The following is a 17252-nucleotide window of genomic DNA, read 5'->3' as shown; positions in this document are numbered from 1 at the left end:
AAGTCATTTCACCGAGGAGAACTTGCTCCTTCGCAAAAGGGAGCCATCCGTTCACTCAGATTTTTGAACCCCCCCTCCCCGAAAAATATCTGGTCACGGGCCTGCAGTCAGGCAACAACGCCTTGTGTTTAATTTATGATAAAGTGTAGAAATACTGGAGGATGTGGAGACTTTATTTAGCGATATTTGCTACTTATTTACTACTACGTACGTCATTAGCTTAGCAAATGCGATCCCTTGGGCTATTAATCAGCCATTGAGGACTGTTGCCGTTAATTAACGCAGCACATTCGATCTCTGTGATTGATACATGCATGAGAAAACACAACGCACCCTTTGTGACAAGTGAATCCATTACAGTTTTTATTATTAAATGACAGAATCCAACAACTATTTTTGAAGGTAGTACCGTTTCCGGTATGCGGTACACTACTACTGACATATTCTTCTAGTTTGTTTATGTCCAGCATGGAAGTACAGTCGGGAATCATCAATCGCTTCCATTAGAACTTACATGGTGGGAAACACTGCCCCCACCTGGACACAGACACAAATACACAGTTCATTTCTATACGTTTGAAATGTTTTGATTAAATATTGTTATATATATATATATATAATTTGTTACATTGTTACATTTTAATATTAGTACTTTATTCCTAAGAAATATAAATGTAATATTTTGCTATCATTAACAAATAAATATTAATGACTAATGTATTATATGTTTTAATAAGTTATTACTATTTTCTTGTTTGTTCATGTCTAGGATGATGCAGGTGGTCAGGAATCATCGTTGGGTTGCATTATAACTTAGATTGGGGGAAACACTACCCCCACCTGGACACAACTTGAACTACAGTTACTTTCCATAGGTTTTTACTGTCTTAAATTAAAGAATATTTTAGAATATATCTAAATTATTTAATATATTCTTATATTTATATATAATGTTATGTTATATATATGTATAATTTATTATATTTTTATATTATTAGTAAGAGATTGAATGACTACTTTATTACCAATAAAAATGGTAAACATCAAATTTTGTGATTAGTAATGAAAAAAAAAGAAAGGACACAAACCGTTTTATATTGGCTGTATTTAAATCATACACAATTTAAATATATTTAGATTAGGTACACATAGATATGGGAAAACATAAGAGGTACATAGTACCAACATTCTTTTCTGGCTCTTCTCCACACCTCATTAAAGCTCACAAGAAAAGAAAAAAAGGTGGATTAGTTGAGCACACTTCCAGTTGTTTCTGAGATGCATACAAAAAGACATCCAAGTAAAAGTAGTAATATGTACTGCATGTGGTCTACATTATACACATGTACTGTATAGGTACGTATATTCATAGCATGGGTTCTTCCATCAAAGTGGAGCGTTTGAAGTCGTTAGGGAGTTTTTATTCTTCGCTCAGTAAAGGTGCCAAGTTGAATACAAGAGGTATCAGCCTCCCCTTTTGTCACTGTCACGTTTGCAGATACTCCACAAATATGGCACCCTTACGTTGGTCAACAGTTGCCAAAAGAAGCCCCCCCCCAAACAACTATTGATTGGCTATCTTTTAAGAGAGAAGTTCTTCTAAAAACAAGGAATGGTTTTAAAAAAGTGAGGAGGTGTGCCGTGATGAAGCGAGGGGTAATTCAGTCTGTGTGACATCCTCCGGAGGGCCGAGATGGGAGTCGGGTCCTGACCGGCGTGCTGCTTCTGTGTGCAAGGGTTCTTGAGGAACCGGGCCGAATGCTGCCTTCAATGTCACTGACTTCTGGTCACGTGATGCGAGCACTTCAGCCAGGCACATGTACACCTTGTGGGTGTTCTGGGGTTGGAGTAATTAGGTGCTTGGTTGGGGCAGAACCGTGTGTGCTGTCAGTCCTCGGTGGGGTCATAACTGCAAAATATGTACGTACATTAGGGGGGGTTTGTGCTCAACATGCAGCTCAACAAAACCTAAATTCCCCAAAGAGAACTGAACGGTACTTCGACGGCGGTTATCACCATACTTTGTCAGTTTTGTGCTTTGTGCCACGTGCACGTTCACATGAAAGGGGGGCAGAGAGAAATATTGTAAAATAAGAAGACTAACGGGCAGAGTACTCACGCAAGGCCTCCTGTGACATTTACATCTGCTAACATTGGCCTAATTAGCAGGAGCCACAAATGTTTAATTGGGGTGGCCAAGGTGGGGGGGTGGCAATAGGTTGATACCTGAACTGTCTAGATGGCCAGAGAGGGACCGGGGTGACCACCCTGTCGCTCTGCCACTGCTGTTGGCGCGTCTATTAGAGCAACCAATAGCTGAGCGATGTGCCGAGGACACGTTTCCAATGCGTAGTTTGTGGATTCTGCTCCCCATCATGCCCACTCATGCCGCTACAGAGAGCTCAAGTCAAGGACAACATAGTGAGAATACTTGAGTGGACCCGACCAAAGTCAGCATAGAAGTCTTACCTGCCACTTGCAGGTCATGCAAGACGTGCTTTTATTGGCAGCACCTCCACATGGGAAGTTGTGTGCTGCAGTGAAATGTGTCCAAGCGGAAACGGCGCTTAGGCTGAACTAATGTTCTGCACCACAGAGCCACGTTTGACAAAACTGCCCCCCAGCCGTGGGGGTGACCAAGGGTGGCCACCTGCTCATGAGTCATGTTTCATATGGCATCTTGCAAGGTGAGCATATCTAGCATATTCCCCCCACTTCTAGAGGGATAATATCACCAGGGAAGGATCTTGTTGTACATTTTTGTCCCCTTGGGAACCCATAGGTTCTCAATGAATGGTGAATGAGTTCACCAGTGAAACGGCAACACTTTCATAGTCCATATTAAGCTGAAAGCCTGGACATAACCTGGTGGGGCCCAGGCTATGGGTTTAGCCAAGTTACCATGGTGATACAGCTGCTTTAAAAGAGAACTACCTTCACTGAACACGCAAGTCCGGCTTTCCGCTCAACACATCTCGCTAACCCACTAAATCCCCCCAAAGTCTTGTCATACGTCAAGGCACAGGGACGCGATGACAGGTGAGGTTTCATTACCTTGGTGGACTTGCTGGGACTGTCGTTGTTTGGCTGCTGAACAACATCGTTGACAATCATCTTTGCGATCTGCCAAGCCATTTCCTCTTGAGCCTTGAAGAAATCATTGAACGACATTCACCCTTCCATGCAACGCCAGTCACATCTTCAACGTGATGTGGCCTCACCTCGTTGGAGTTGCCCTGGACCCACTTCTTCATGGCTTGGGAGAACATGGAGCCTACATGGAAGGAGAGGTGCAATTATTACCCGAAACACAAACACTACATGACACACAATGCTACATGACACCAGAAGGCGTACGGGAGGACAACCGACAACGGGTGCATCGCACCTTTGGATTTCTTCACATCTGGTTCTGGTTCTGCCTCTCTGATGAACTGCCCCAGTTCATTCACCCTCCCGAATGTCATCCTTCTGAGCACAACAAGGATACGAGTACAAGAGGTGGAATGGATGTACCAATCCAATAAGAGACTGAAACAAGGCGGTGTAGAATAAGAATGATGAATAACAGCAAGATGCCACACTCACCCAGCGTAGGGTCTCTGGTACAACGACTCAGGATCCAGACTGGCGACATCGACCGTTATGGCCTCATCAAAGTTTTTCAGGATCTTTATCGCTGCCTTTTTGGCGCCAGACTGCCAAGGAGGTAGAGTTTAACAAACATGGTGGAGCTTCTACAACAAACATTGAATTACACCCCCCAATCCCCCTTGGCCACATGATGACCCTTTGGCATCAATAAAGACTCTAACAAGACCAAACAACCGCAAATGTCAGCAGAGCATCACGCCTTAAGGAAGGAAGGGAGGAAGGGAGGGAGGGAAGGTTGGGGTCACCTGCGTCTGAGAGCCCTCACTGGTGCTGGAACTTGAACGGTCGTTGTCCACCGGGCTGCCCTGACCCGGCGTGCTGACATTCACAAACTCGTCTGCCCGCACGGAATTGAGGAGGTCGCTCAGGTATTTGTAGTAAAGGTTACTAGACAGGAAGCCTGGCATGTAGACCTGAACGCACGGCAGACGTGGTGGAAAATGGCCATTTCCTCCAATATGACACGAAGGGACGCACACGGTACATCGTTCTCTACCTTCTCCATGGTGGTCCACGCCTGTCGAAGTGGAGTGGTAAAACATTCGGGGAGTGGCCCGCCCTCTCGGCAGATGTTGGACTCTATCTCCATGCGTACGGAGTCACCAAAGCCCAGAGGGTTTGTTGCTTGGAGTGAGAAATACCTGATGGAGCACATGGATCAGACACCTTTACTTCAACCTTTTCATTGTCTCACCTTCAAGTGGAGTCATCGTGTCATCCCTCACCCGCACATAATCACATCAAATGTCATCAAATTGAATTACATTACATTAAACTCAGTTGTAAACAGAAATAAATGTAATATCATAAAAAAATACAAAAAGTAAAACATAAAATAAAAAATGTAATTAAATGTAATGTTTTATGTTGTGTGATTAAATGACATTAAAAATTGAATTTTAATATAATGTTTTTTATGAAAAGGTCATCATAAAAGGCTCATTCATTAAATCAACAACTACACACCAACAACGACAATCATGAGCTCCGATACAAGATCTGCATCAAGGATCCAACTGCAATAAAAGTCCCTATTATGCAAAGATGGCTTTTTAATGATGTTCTAACAGAGCCTGCTCATGAGCGCCACACCTGAGGAAAAATCTATCATCTCCCTCACTTGGTTGCTCCACTTTTGAGAGAAGAGGTGCACAAACCTTCATTTTTTTAAGTTTCTAGGTTTTTAGGACATGAGCGATTTGTAAAAAAACTAACAAAAAAAGCATCAGGGTTCGCTGCACGCCTTCAAATAAACCCTGCAGTGTTACAGTGTGTATGTAAAGCGTGCATAAGAGAGCTTCTTTGAAGCACACCTTTGGACGGCATACGTCCAATACGCCATTGCGGGAACTGTGGCCTCCTTCAAATTGCAGTAGTAATAAAGCATGTTTATTACTGTAGCTGTAAAACTGCACTGCATCCCACTGAGAGATGGTTGTAATATTAGCATGATCACATCCATATAATCTGTACAGCATCTCCAGTACAACCACGCAGGGCACCAAGAAAGGCACGTACTTGTCGTAAAGAATCATGGCATCATTTTGGGCCTCCTGGCCATCATACTGGCCCCTCTTTGCTGCCAGCTGGTTTTGGAAGTTGTCTGCCGCGAGCCAGAACTGCAGTACATTCATGGCCTCCTCCTTTTCCATGTACTGCAAGATTGCAGAAAGCATAGAAGCATATCATAAAACATGTGTGCATCCTTTGTTTCATAAACATTGGATCATAAGAATATACTGTAGCACAACTATAGATTTTAAAGAGCATTCATCAGGCTTTTAGCGGACCCACTGCTTCCTGCAGTCTAAACATGAGTAGCAAGATCTGACAGGACAGATTGCTGCAATGCTCACACTAAATAGCTTGTTTGGAAATACAGTATGTAGTAGCTGTTTGTGCACAGCATGAGTCACGCTACTGACACATCTTGTGTTTGTTTTTGAAGAAAACAAAAGGCATGGAAGCCAGGAAGTGATGCAATGCCTGGCGCAAGACCGGAAGTATCGTTACGAAGATGAATGATAGAAAAACAACAAGTTCAAACTGTGCTGCGTTCAGAGAGACGTTTGCACGGTTTTACTGCGGCTGGCTGCCATCAGTGTTTTCTATTTATGCATTTGAAAACATACAGACAGCCTACAAGAAGAAGCACTTCTATTTATACGACAGTCCATACAAGAATGACGCAAGTAAGTGGCAAAATACTGTAAGAGGCAATATGATATTTTGATGAGGGTCAGGCAATGAGACACTCAAATGATACTCCAGCTTTCCTCAAAGATGCCTCCTTTAATATGCCTCCTCTGTAAGGATAGAAAATGGTTATATTTCCGATGCTTCCCTCAGGGTTTTATGCTGCCCATCATCCATGAGTGAGATGGGTTCGGATTAACTGTACATTTTTCAGTGTGTTTATGACGAGTGGTGTTGGCTGGGGCCACCGTCAGACAACTCCAAATGGGTAATGTTCATTAAACAACAAACAGTGTTTGGAGGACAAGACATACTGGAATTAGTCAAATGACAACAACAGACACTTGAAAAAGAAGGCCCTAATATCCACGTCCCCGTGGGGCAAAAAGGTGCTCCAAACTAACTGTATTGCTTGTTTGTCACTTGGGTAAAAAGTCACATTTGGAGTCGGAAGACGAGAAGCTAGGCAGATAATTCTAGCTAGCTAGCAAGTTAGCTGCGGCCTTTAACAGGTAGGCAAAGTGTGTGAAGAAAGATGCAAGAGAAGTTGAACAGCAGTAGGTGTGCCAAGGGAGTGATCAAACACGCTGGCACGGATCAGCTAAAACCACTGAGGTTCTACAGGCTAGTGTTGATTCTCTTGGCAACACGGGACCAAGTGCGTCTCTTGTTGGCTCAATACGGGTGTTGGCAACCGACGGGACACAGCACACGTGCACATTCATGTCATGTAAGTGTTGTCATGACATGAGCTGTCACGTCGCCGCCGCACGGCCATCGTTTTTTGTGATCGGCTTTGAAAGGCATGTATGGGCATGTGCCGATCACGTGTTTTTTACGGAAACCGGAGCATCCCTAGATTACAGAATACTACAGATAACCAAAGACGTATTGAAAACAAAACAGAACGACACAGGAACCTGAAGTCGTCTTGCAATGGGACAAATGTGCCCTCTAAAGTCGCAATAACCGCCGTCGTGTACGAAGTCCCCGATTTTACAAGACTTCCACTCGGTGAGCGTCAAAGGATTAACTCCGTGCCTACGTTTTGCTTTTTCTTTGGCTTTTTTGGCAACACGGCACATCACATGCGGCACTGTGCCTGAAATGTAACGACTCAATGAAAAACAATGGAAACCAGGACATTTTCATCACTTTGTACAAAAAAGGACATGTCCTGGGAAACAATGAAAGCAATATCTAATGTTGTAAACGTTGATGAGCATGCTCTGGTTTGCTAGAAGGTACCAGGATCCTTCAGAATCAACTGTATTTCCTGAAATGAAAGTTTCGGCATGTGAAGAATTACCTACATGTTGAAAAATATTTTAAAAGATAATTAACACGTTCATTCAATTCAAATATTTGTTGAATATATTTAACCCAACTTCAGCTTTTGCCACTTTCTTGTGTCATTTGGCCGAGGTATGACTTCTATATTTCATTTTAATAGTACATTGTAGAGGTGTGGACACAGGTCACACGACTTGGACTCAAGTCAGACTTGAGTCACAATTTTGGTGACTTTGGACTCGGCTTGACAATATCAGCCAAGACTTGCAACTTGAATTGGACTCAGACATTAATGATTGGGAACTTGATGACATGGTGACAGGTGACCTGGTTGCCCTGAATGAGACTAGCGCTAACAGATCATGTTTTGTTTGTCACAGAGACAAGGAAAAACGCCGTTGCAGCCTGTGTGTGCAAGCAGCAGGGTCATTGTTTTGGGAACTTTCAGGCCTGACTCACCTCAGAGAAGTAGAAAAGAGCCGACTCACAGAACAGGATGTCAGCCAGGAACACAGAGCCGCTCGTCAACACTTCAATTTGGTATTTACAGAAATGGTGACTCCGTAGGAATTCAATAAAGAACCTTTAAGAATGAAATCAGAAGAGGGACAAAGCTGCTATGATGGATATGAACATGTAAACAGGACATACTGTAAATTACACTTTAAAGGCACACGTGACAATCTAACCCAGGCTGTGGGATTATTAACTCCACCAGAAAATAGAGACAGCAACTCATCATTGGTCTCTGATGGGAAGAGCAACTATTTGTTTTGTTATTGTGCCCTTGCATTGGTAAGTAAAGTACACACCTCACTTGTGTTATCATTTATTTACACAATCATAGCTGCGTGCAGCCATGGGTATCCTTTCATTTGATCTGATACCAGTGCCAAAACCAGTACTTTTAAATAAGAAAACATACATTTTGGTCAAAAATTGTTTTTCTGGAGTTTTGCGACATGCATGTTGAACAGAATAGTAATTTAGATATTTCACAACTATGAATAAAATGTTAAATGATACAGAACACTGGAAATGTGGAGAAAAAGAAAAAGTTTTGTTTGGTTGGTTGTATTTTTGTACTTGGGATACTACTTTATCACCATCGTTAAACTTTCCTCTTCAATTTGCTATGAAATGAACATACACACTTAAACCATAACCATCATGAGTGAAGCTCATATTCAAATGCAAGGATGCCAACAGCCTGGAATTATACTGTATGTAGGATGATGACTTACTGTATCTATCATATCAAGATGTGTAGGATGATGACTTACTGTATCATATCAAGATGTGTAGGATGATGACTTACTGTATCTATCATATCGAGATGTGTAGGATGATGACTTACTGTATCTATCATATCAAGATGTGTAGGATGATGACTTACTGTATCTATCATATCGAGATGTGTAGGATGATGACTTACTGTATCTATCATATCAAGATGTGTAGGATGATGACTTACTGTATCACATCAAGATGTGTAGGATGATGACTTACTGTATCATATCAAGATGTGTAGGATGATGACTTACTGTATCACATCAAGATGTGTAGGATGATGACTTACTGTATCTATCATATCAAGATGTGTAGGATGATGACTTACTGTATCATATCAAGATGTGTAGGATGATGACTTACTGTATCACATCAAGATGTGTAGGATGATGACTTACTGTATCATATCAAGATGTGTAGGATGATGACTTACTGTATCATATCAAGATGTGTAGGATGATGACTTACTGTATCTATCATATCAAGATGTGTAGGATGATGACTTACTGTATCATATCAAGATGTGTAGGATGATGACTTACTGTATCACATCAAGATGTGTAGGATGATGACTTACTGTATCTATCATATCAAGATGTGTAGGATGATGACTTACTGTATCATATCAAGATGTGTAGGATGATGACTTACTGTATCTATCATATCAAGATGTGTAGGATGGTGACTTATCTATTCATAAAGATGTGTAGGATGATGATTCCCTTATTATGTGTACTATATTGGGTAATAGGAGTGAAAGGGTGACTATGGGGGTGTTATTTCCTGTCTAGAGGGTTCTAGTAATGTAAAAAAAATGTATTTAGAAGATCGTAAACAGGTTTTCGATGGTCTTACTCTGAAAATATTCCATTTCTAAGTAAGGAATCCTATTTTGCAGAAATGTCCTTTTCACAGTCAGGTCAGGACCCAATTAAAGGTGACTAATAGGGGTGTCCTGATACACATTTTTTGGCTTCCGATCCGATTTGGTAACAACCTTTTTAATAAAAAGCTTTTGTTATGAACATGAATTTGAGGACTTGAATATGGTTATGAAAATAGCTCTTAAAAGCATTAAAAATAATGCAACCATTTTTTGTTCCACAGCATGACCACCAATATTGTTTGGCTTTTGGAACAAGCCTAATCCAATAAAAAATCCAATAACAGTCCATCCAATAAAAGATCAAATTGGAAAAAATGGGCAAGCAAAATACTTTTAAGGTAGGACTAATCATGTGACATGGTTATAGATCCATTTGTGGTGTGACTTAGAATATCACTTTTTTTTAACGCAATCGTAATTTATTGACGGTCCCTAGTATATACAACCAGTGGTTAGAGCAGCACTTCCCGTGCGAGCTCCCCGCACCATGACACAGCAGTCCAGGCACAGTGAGGGGGAACTACCCTTGTAGCTACGGAGCCCATTATCCCACGTCCACCGTGAAACTAACTTCACCACGGTACACCGCAGACATGTCTGCATGGGGGTGGTGCATTTTCTTCTTCTTGCAAGTGGCGGGAATCGAGTGGCAACAAAGACTATGACTAAGACTAATGACTATGTTGGACTATGGCCCAGAGTTTCCAACGTTATACGGCAACCGGATCGGCCCGATCTCATGGCGCAAGCCGATGTTATCCGATCTTCAAAATACAGCCCATCCCTATCCTGAAGATCGGATGGGGACTTCCCTAGTGACTAAAGAGGGATCACTGAAGACAGAATGAAACTCACTGTTCCTCTAAGATGGTCAAGACAACTGACTGTGCAATGACGAAGCAGTTTGGGTCCACCATGCCATCCTCTCCGCAAATTTTAGCTGAACACAGAAAGCACAGCAAGTTAAGATGTTATGGTTCTTCCAATCTCTAAACTAAACATGCAAGAGATCTACCTTACCAACTATATCATTTCGCATCTGCTCGGTGATGGGGATGGGCCTCACCGCGTCCGGAGAGACATACTTGGTGAAGATGGTCACCGCATCTTTCTCTAAACCTGAAATAAAACAGTGCATTTCTATATCTACAACCTTAACAACAGACTTACCAGCTGGGGGCACCAAAGCAAAACTTAATCTGATTAACAGCTTGAACAGGCAAGCAGAAGAAAGCAGCCTTTCATAATAAAATAGCATAAGCGTGATGGGATCCTAAACACACTCCATGGGAACATGTGAACACTGGAGATCATATCAAGTGACCCTCAGCATTCAGACCCTTTCAGTGTTTCAACTTGGTACAGCCTCCCATCTACACGTAAGACCACTGGGGGTCTTGGCTACCTCTTTGTCCTCATGCTCAGTGCATACACTCTACATACTGTACATCTATGCCATTTACAGTTAGCAATGGAGGCCATGGACTTCTATGGACATGAACCTGACTTACTTCTCATGAGTTTGTCCGATAGGTCTCGCAGGGTGTTGTTTGACTGCACTTTGGAGGGGGTCCCAGCCCTGGAGGAAGGTTGCCCGCTTGAAGTTTCTGCACACGGGGTGCCAGGTCTCAGGCCTGCTTCCGTGGTGGAGGGGTTCCATTCCGGGGAGAGGTCGTTGTGTTGGGGGAGCTCTGTGACCTCGGAAGCACCGCTAGGGGCGGGGGCGGGCACGGGCTCAGCCAAAGAGCTGTGTTTGACAGAGTTGAGGCTGTGCGCTCTGACCCGCGACCAGCTGGTGGAGCGAAAGGTCTCCGCCTCCAGCCAGAAGCGAACCAGGTGCTCGGCGTCCTGCCGCTCCAAGAAGCGCATGTAATGGGGGACCGCCACATTGTCCCGGAGCACTTGGTCCACTGTCTTGGAGAGCCGAGAGCGGGTCTCCTGGGGCTGATAGTTCACACTGGAATGACCTAAAGCACAACAAACACCATCAATGTAGATTTACATTCCACAAACAACAACAAAAATATTGGCATTAACAGCTGTGGCTGTAAGCAACCTCCTGATGTAGGTGTTGAGTTGAGGGGTCAGCATGCAGCAGCTTTATCTACCTCTGCATGTGCTTTAAAAGCTTGCTTGTGCTACCCAGATCAGTAAAAGCCTGCCCCAGTAGGGACATCATCAAAACAGAGCTTGTAGAGTGTTTGTCAAGATCTGGTTGCCGGGGCTGTGGTACAGGTTCTTCCACCTAGAGTGTTGCTACTCTGCAGACAGCTGTCATCCAGCATGTCTGCCATGCCTCAGCTAAACAGCCTACCTAAATAAATGGCTGACAGGCCAGTCAATCACTGGAGGTTGGCAGACATTAGAAAAAGGGAATGAATATGTTCGTAGTCACTTGCTTGCCAGCGACTGTTATATCATTGCAAAGTTTTGACAATGAATTACTAGGGGCGTCACGAGACACTCCATTCACAAGACGAGACGAGATTTTAACATCACTTTTCTAAGAAAAGTACAATGAAACAAAATACGACAACACAATGCAATCTACTCATTTTATTTCTACTACGTTACACTCTTCTTCACTCTGTGTGTATGCTAGCGGCCCCGCCTCCACCCGCCGAGACTGTATAACTGACAAAAGGGCTCACTCCGTTCATGCCGTTGCTCTATGGAACAAACGCACCAAGGTGCTGAAAGCAATGCACAGAGTGAAGCCTCTTCCTGCCTGTTTGGAGGCGGGACAGGAGGAAAACAACATGGAGTGCCGTGTTATATACACTATATTAAGGCATATTGATTTCATTTCATTTACAGTGTTCCCTCGTTTATCGCGAGGGATAGGTTCCCAAAATAGCCCGCAATAAGTGAAATCCGCAAAGTGAAAGTAGCCAACTTTTTTTTTTCCCAATGTTTCTTAATGTTTTAAGGATGTGAAAGCCCCCACCATACTGTACACTTTATACACTTTTTTCACATTTCTGTCTTGTTTCAACACTCTCAAAGTTCAACTTTCCTTTGAATGTTAATGACCAACCTACTAGGTTGGACACAAGAACTTATTAAGTGAATCACGGGTATTCATTCTGACCGTGCCTCGTCCTGGCACCGTTCGGCTGTAGCGTTTTTGTATCCTTGTTAAAATGGCTAATGGCGCCCTCAAGCCGGCTCGCTTCTTTTTCTATTGTCTATTGGCAGTTAGCAAGCAGCTCACATGGTTAGCTAGTTTGCTAGTGACCATTGACCACAACAGGAAACGGCACGAAGGAGATTGATTGACAATGGTCTACAGCCAATCAGTGCACAGAACACAATGGACGAGTTCTCCCTGAGCCAATCGGGACTGTTGTGGCTTGTACAGGTACATAAACACACACTGAAACGAGGTGGAGGGACGACATCTTTACTCGAGCTCCACACGTCTTCAGCGCTCACGAGTATACAACGCCCTCTACTGGTAGCAGTAGTAAATACAACAACAGACACGTACAACAGAGCACCAATACATGGCTCTAATACACCACAAGGATGCAGAACACGATGCACGTTCATACACTGTTAGAAAAACATGCACAATTGCACAGCGAGTCCATGAAAGGTGAACCGTGATGTAGCAAGGGAACAGTGTACTGTGCAATTAATTCATTACTTTATTATCTTCCCAGGCCTAATGACCACTGAACGAGAAATCTTGTCATGTTTTAATCTCGGGAGATTTTGTACCTCCCCCTACGAATGACACACATCTGTGGTGTTGGTACAGTAAGAGAGGACTACTGCTAGCTGGTGTACAGCTATTCTTGTTTTGCATGTGAAAAGTGTGTAGTCAAATAATTCAGGGTCCACACCGAGATCACCAAAGTGTGCAGCTTCCATGTGGCTGGGCTGCTTCTTGAGGATGGCCGTGCGACCGCGAGCAAAGGAGTCCATGTTGGCCGAGATGACGTTGATGGCCACATGGCTGGGCCCAGCAGCCTCCTGGATGGCATGGTTGTTCTTCACTGCCAGCGACGGCGAATGAGGGCTGACTTGGCCTGCCAACGGCGAACAGATGACACAACATGAAATGGGGCATACGTAAACGTAAGAATAGTACAATGATGTGATTTGACATGAAGGTGACTGAAGAAGGTACTAATGTGAAAGCCTTCCTGGAAAATTGACAGGCTTAGGGAGGAATGTGTGCGTGTTTGAGAGGGCAGACTGATGTGGAGCCAAAACAGATATTTTTAAACAGTGGCTCTCAACTGGTTTGGCAGCGGGACCAACCATCTCTCCTCGATGACAAGCAGCCACCCAAATCGCTGACGTTTTTTCAACTTAAACGTCTCAAATTTAAAGGGACTGTTTGCAACACAACGTGAGCTGCAGCGGTGAGTGGCTGTCCTCTCTATTGCGCTCTTCTCCAGCAGATATCTGCAGCTGTGTGTCAGATGGATGGCACGTTACGTCCCCACTCGATGTCCTTACTCTCCCGCTCAAGCTTGACACAGTCACCCAGAAACATGGCATGCACGCCGCGAATACCACAGAAAAAGAATGCGAGGTGCATTCACAGACAGCGGGTCATGACATTATTTTATAAACCTACAGCCCACTTTTGGCTCCCTACCCACCAGTTGAGGATCCCTGCTTCAACAGAGCTACAAAAAACTAGGGGTGTCCCGATACAACTGTCTCCACTTTTTTTATTATTTATGAAAATCCGTTGAGATCAGGATCTCTTTTCCAAGGGTGACCTGGCCCAGAGGTCAGCAGCACACGCCACACGTGATAAATGCACAAATCTAGGAGGTGACAATAAACAATGTATATGAATACACATACTTTGTAAGGTGATAAATACATAAAAGCTATTTAAAACAAAGGCATTATTCTGTGGTCTCCGATTCCCATGTTGCAGCCTTGAATATCATTCAATACTGATACGGATCTGATATCAGCACAGATCATACATATTTTTACGACTTGTTTAGTAGCGTGCAATGTTAGACGATGCTTGATCAAGTGATATTAGTCAAACAGAGTATGAGAAAAAGTGACCATCTGCTTCTTGATGCATCTGGAGTAAAGTTTTATCCACTGCAAGCACAAAGTGGCGAGGTTGGAGGTTCTCAATGAAGCCTTTAAACCCGACATTACTCCCCACCGACAGGGGCTGGCTCTTTTCTCTTTCAGCCAATGACTTTTTGCCGTCCCGTAGGAGTTTCTCACTCTTTTCAAATGTGTCAAACAGCGGTGGATGTTTCAGGATGCCGAGGTGTTGCAGAAATCCTTATTCAAAGGAGCGCTGAAGTCGTGCTAAACTTGTATTGCCTTAAACTGCACTTGTATTTGAGTTCATTTAAAACATTATTATGCTTGAAAATTATTCATTTAGGCCAGAATATGTAACAATTGCTTAAATATGCATTATTGGACTAATAAAAGGCTATGTTCAGCCACAAAACGGCAATTATTTTTAATTAATTATTTAAAAAAAAAAACGCGATCAAGCAAGGAAGCGAGGCTCAAACCGCCATGGAGTGAGGCACGACTGTATCGGAAATTTTAGATGCAGGCCAATATAATCCGATACTCTTTTTGCTGATATTGGCCCGATACCAATATCAGACCAGGACACCCCTACCAATAACCCAGGTGTTTGCAAATGCATGACTACAAACGTTGACTATTATGGCTCTCGGAGCTCACAGGGTTACGATGAACTCACCCCTGTTGACTTTTGCATCGGTCACTCTCTCTGCTTCTTTGCTTTTGGCTGCAGGGAGAAAGACAAGAACATTGCTGTAACAGGAGAAGCACTTTCATTCACAACAAAACCGAGACAGCAAGTGGGGGCACAGAGTAAAGGGTCATCATTCAGACGGACTACAAATAATGTCTTGTTACCTCATGCCATCAGGAAAGCGCAACACAGGAAGCAATGCAAATAAAGCATTTACAGCGGCGCTAATAAAAACAGAGAAGCTGTACTTGGGACACGAAAGGCCTCTCAGTGCTGCTCGCCACATTGGTCTCTCACACGTCAACACCGAGAGGTGGTAGAAGGAGTGCAAAGCGGCAGACATGTTGGAAAGCACTCATCACCGTCTCTGCATTCATATCTTCAGATAAACACCGACGGGCCATGTCTCCTACTGAAGCTTGATTACACAAAGCACTAAGAGCCTGAGGGAATGAAGAAGGCGATGCTCTTTGTGTCTGCACCTTCACTTCAACAAAAGCATCACGTCCAAGGATATATACAGTTTTGAATCAAACAAATAGAAACATGGCTGACGAAACAACATATCACAGTGGCTATGATACTTGGGATGCAGTGGCGAATGTGCAGAGGGAGGACATGTCTGGAAGGTCACACTAACAAAATACACACATGACTTTGCGGATTACATGCTTTTTCTTGAATTACTATTGTCAACGTATCGGCGCATAAGCAACCAGTACGGAGACATGTGCACAGCTTCTGGTGCTAGTAAGTTCTTACTGGTACCCTATTGCGGCGGCATCACAACAATAACAACCAAAGTCATATTTAAAGGGACAGAAAAACGCTGGTTGACGTCCAAATTCCACCACTTTCAAGAAATGTGTAGGTTGACTTACGGTACTCGTACACTAATATCATGAAAAGCAAATAACAATTAACCGTAGACATCTAGACAATGTAATTCTTCTCCTGGTATCAAATGGATTAGCCTGAACTGTCGAAGCACATAATGACTTCAAACACTTTGAATAAACATCCCATTATCATTCCCTAAAAACATACACACGTCCTAAAAGCCTCCATGGTCACTATACTGCACGACACGGAGGTCTTTCTTCACACTTCCTCCTGCTGAGTCCGCTGCTTTCACTGCGGCTGCCTTTTGGGAGAATAAATCATTTTCCGCTTGCATGTTAGCAGTTAAAGACCACAAGTGCAGGCAGTGATTTGTTGGTTAAATCTACGGGGATTCCAGTTGAAATTGAGTTCACTCTTCTATCATGACAAGGAAATTGAAGCAGGAGGATTAAATAAGTAAAGTAATAAGTAAATAATCTTCCTACTCCTTTTCGGACATGTTGGGAATAAACGAAACCATGACCATTACCAGGGAAATGTACGGCAATACTACATTTCTTGTACATTTAATTCACTTTGTAGCAAATGTAATTTTAGTTCAAAACGTGGACTTTTAAAGTAACCTTATTTAATACTTGCTGTGGGTACAGCCTTAACTTTAAACTACTCCCTTTGTTATTTGCGTCCATTTTTACCTGTCCCGTCGATACTACTGTAAATAATGTGTTTTAATATTTAATATGACGCCATATAAGCTAAGCTAGCAGTCACAGCACACATTTACATTCGGCGTGTCGGCATAATGAATCATTACTGTTGCCATTGTTGGGTTTTCTCCGTACTGTGTTGTATTTTCTGATCGCCCTTGCTGCATTCGATCAGGCGAGAATGATGGGAGGCTACTCTGAAGCTAACCATTTCAAGGCGAACGTGAGCGACTGGCGCAACTGAAGGGAGTCCTTCAAACAAGCATCTCTGACAAAATAACAGGTATAGAGGCACTGTCCAAAGACGCATATTAATGGGTGTTTCCTATCAGCTAGCTACATTTGACGTAGCTGTGAGCGGGAGCTTCCTCACCTTTCCGCTTGAAAAACGACATGACGGGTTTAGTCTGAACGTTTCTTCAGCTCGCTGACACCATCCCGCGGTTTGACAGGTCCCTTCATTCAAATATATCTATTCTGTACACTCCTGAGGCGGAAATGGTGTATGAGCGTACACCCGGGGAGCGCTGTCAAATTCCAATTTTGTCCAAGTCCACAGCAGGCTCAGCCGCCATATTGTCAATAAACGTCCAACTTCCGGGATGTACGGAGAGCTGCATTGTGGGAAATGTGGTCACAAGAGGGCAGCGTTTGT

The 17252-nt window shown here is 43.3% G+C and overlaps 1 protein-coding gene across 2 annotated transcripts; it reads right to left on the bottom strand.

The window, feature by feature from the left end:
• Positions 1-403: 403 nt before the first annotated feature.
• On the bottom strand, positions 404-17217 carry akap10 (A kinase (PRKA) anchor protein 10). 2 transcript variants are annotated; one of them, XM_054755032.1, is made up of 15 exons: positions 16971-17217; positions 15033-15080; positions 13168-13353; positions 10831-11286; positions 10340-10438; positions 10175-10259; positions 7603-7726; positions 5173-5309; positions 4151-4295; positions 3900-4067; positions 3589-3698; positions 3389-3468; positions 3222-3274; positions 3055-3147; positions 404-1909 (listed from the first exon to the last, which is right to left on the bottom strand). In XM_054755032.1, exons 1-15 carry the CDS (start codon positions 16990-16992, stop codon positions 1904-1906), a joined length of 1812 nt encoding a protein of 603 aa, XP_054611007.1. In that variant the 5' UTR covers positions 16993-17217; the 3' UTR covers positions 404-1903. The 2 variants fall into 2 exon arrangements, with proteins under 2 accessions (XP_054611007.1, XP_054611005.1); XM_054755030.1 differs by having other exon boundaries at positions 406-1909; positions 3389-3471; positions 16971-17216.
• Positions 17218-17252: the final 35 nt, after the last annotated feature.

This window comes from Dunckerocampus dactyliophorus, chromosome 16, assembly GCF_027744805.1.
Source record: "Dunckerocampus dactyliophorus isolate RoL2022-P2 chromosome 16, RoL_Ddac_1.1, whole genome shotgun sequence".
In the NCBI taxonomy this organism is placed as follows: Eukaryota; Metazoa; Chordata; class Actinopteri; order Syngnathiformes; family Syngnathidae; genus Dunckerocampus; species Dunckerocampus dactyliophorus.
The sequence above is the reverse complement of the archived record's forward strand: the minus strand, read 5'-3'. Positions and strand labels throughout refer to the sequence as shown.

Excerpts from the sequence above, each read along its gene's own strand:
- akap10 (XM_054755030.1), bottom strand. The coding sequence starts at position 16,992 with ATGTCGTTTTTCAAGCGGAAAG. Across the intron at positions 10,260-10,339 it reads GATGCGAAATGATATAGTTG|CTAAAATTTGCGGAGAGGAT; the intron begins GTAAGGTAGATC and ends TTCTGTGTTCAG. Across the intron at positions 4,296-5,172 it reads GCCATGATTCTTTACGACAA|GTATTTCTCACTCCAAGCAA; the intron begins GTACGTGCCTTT and ends GTGCTCCATCAG.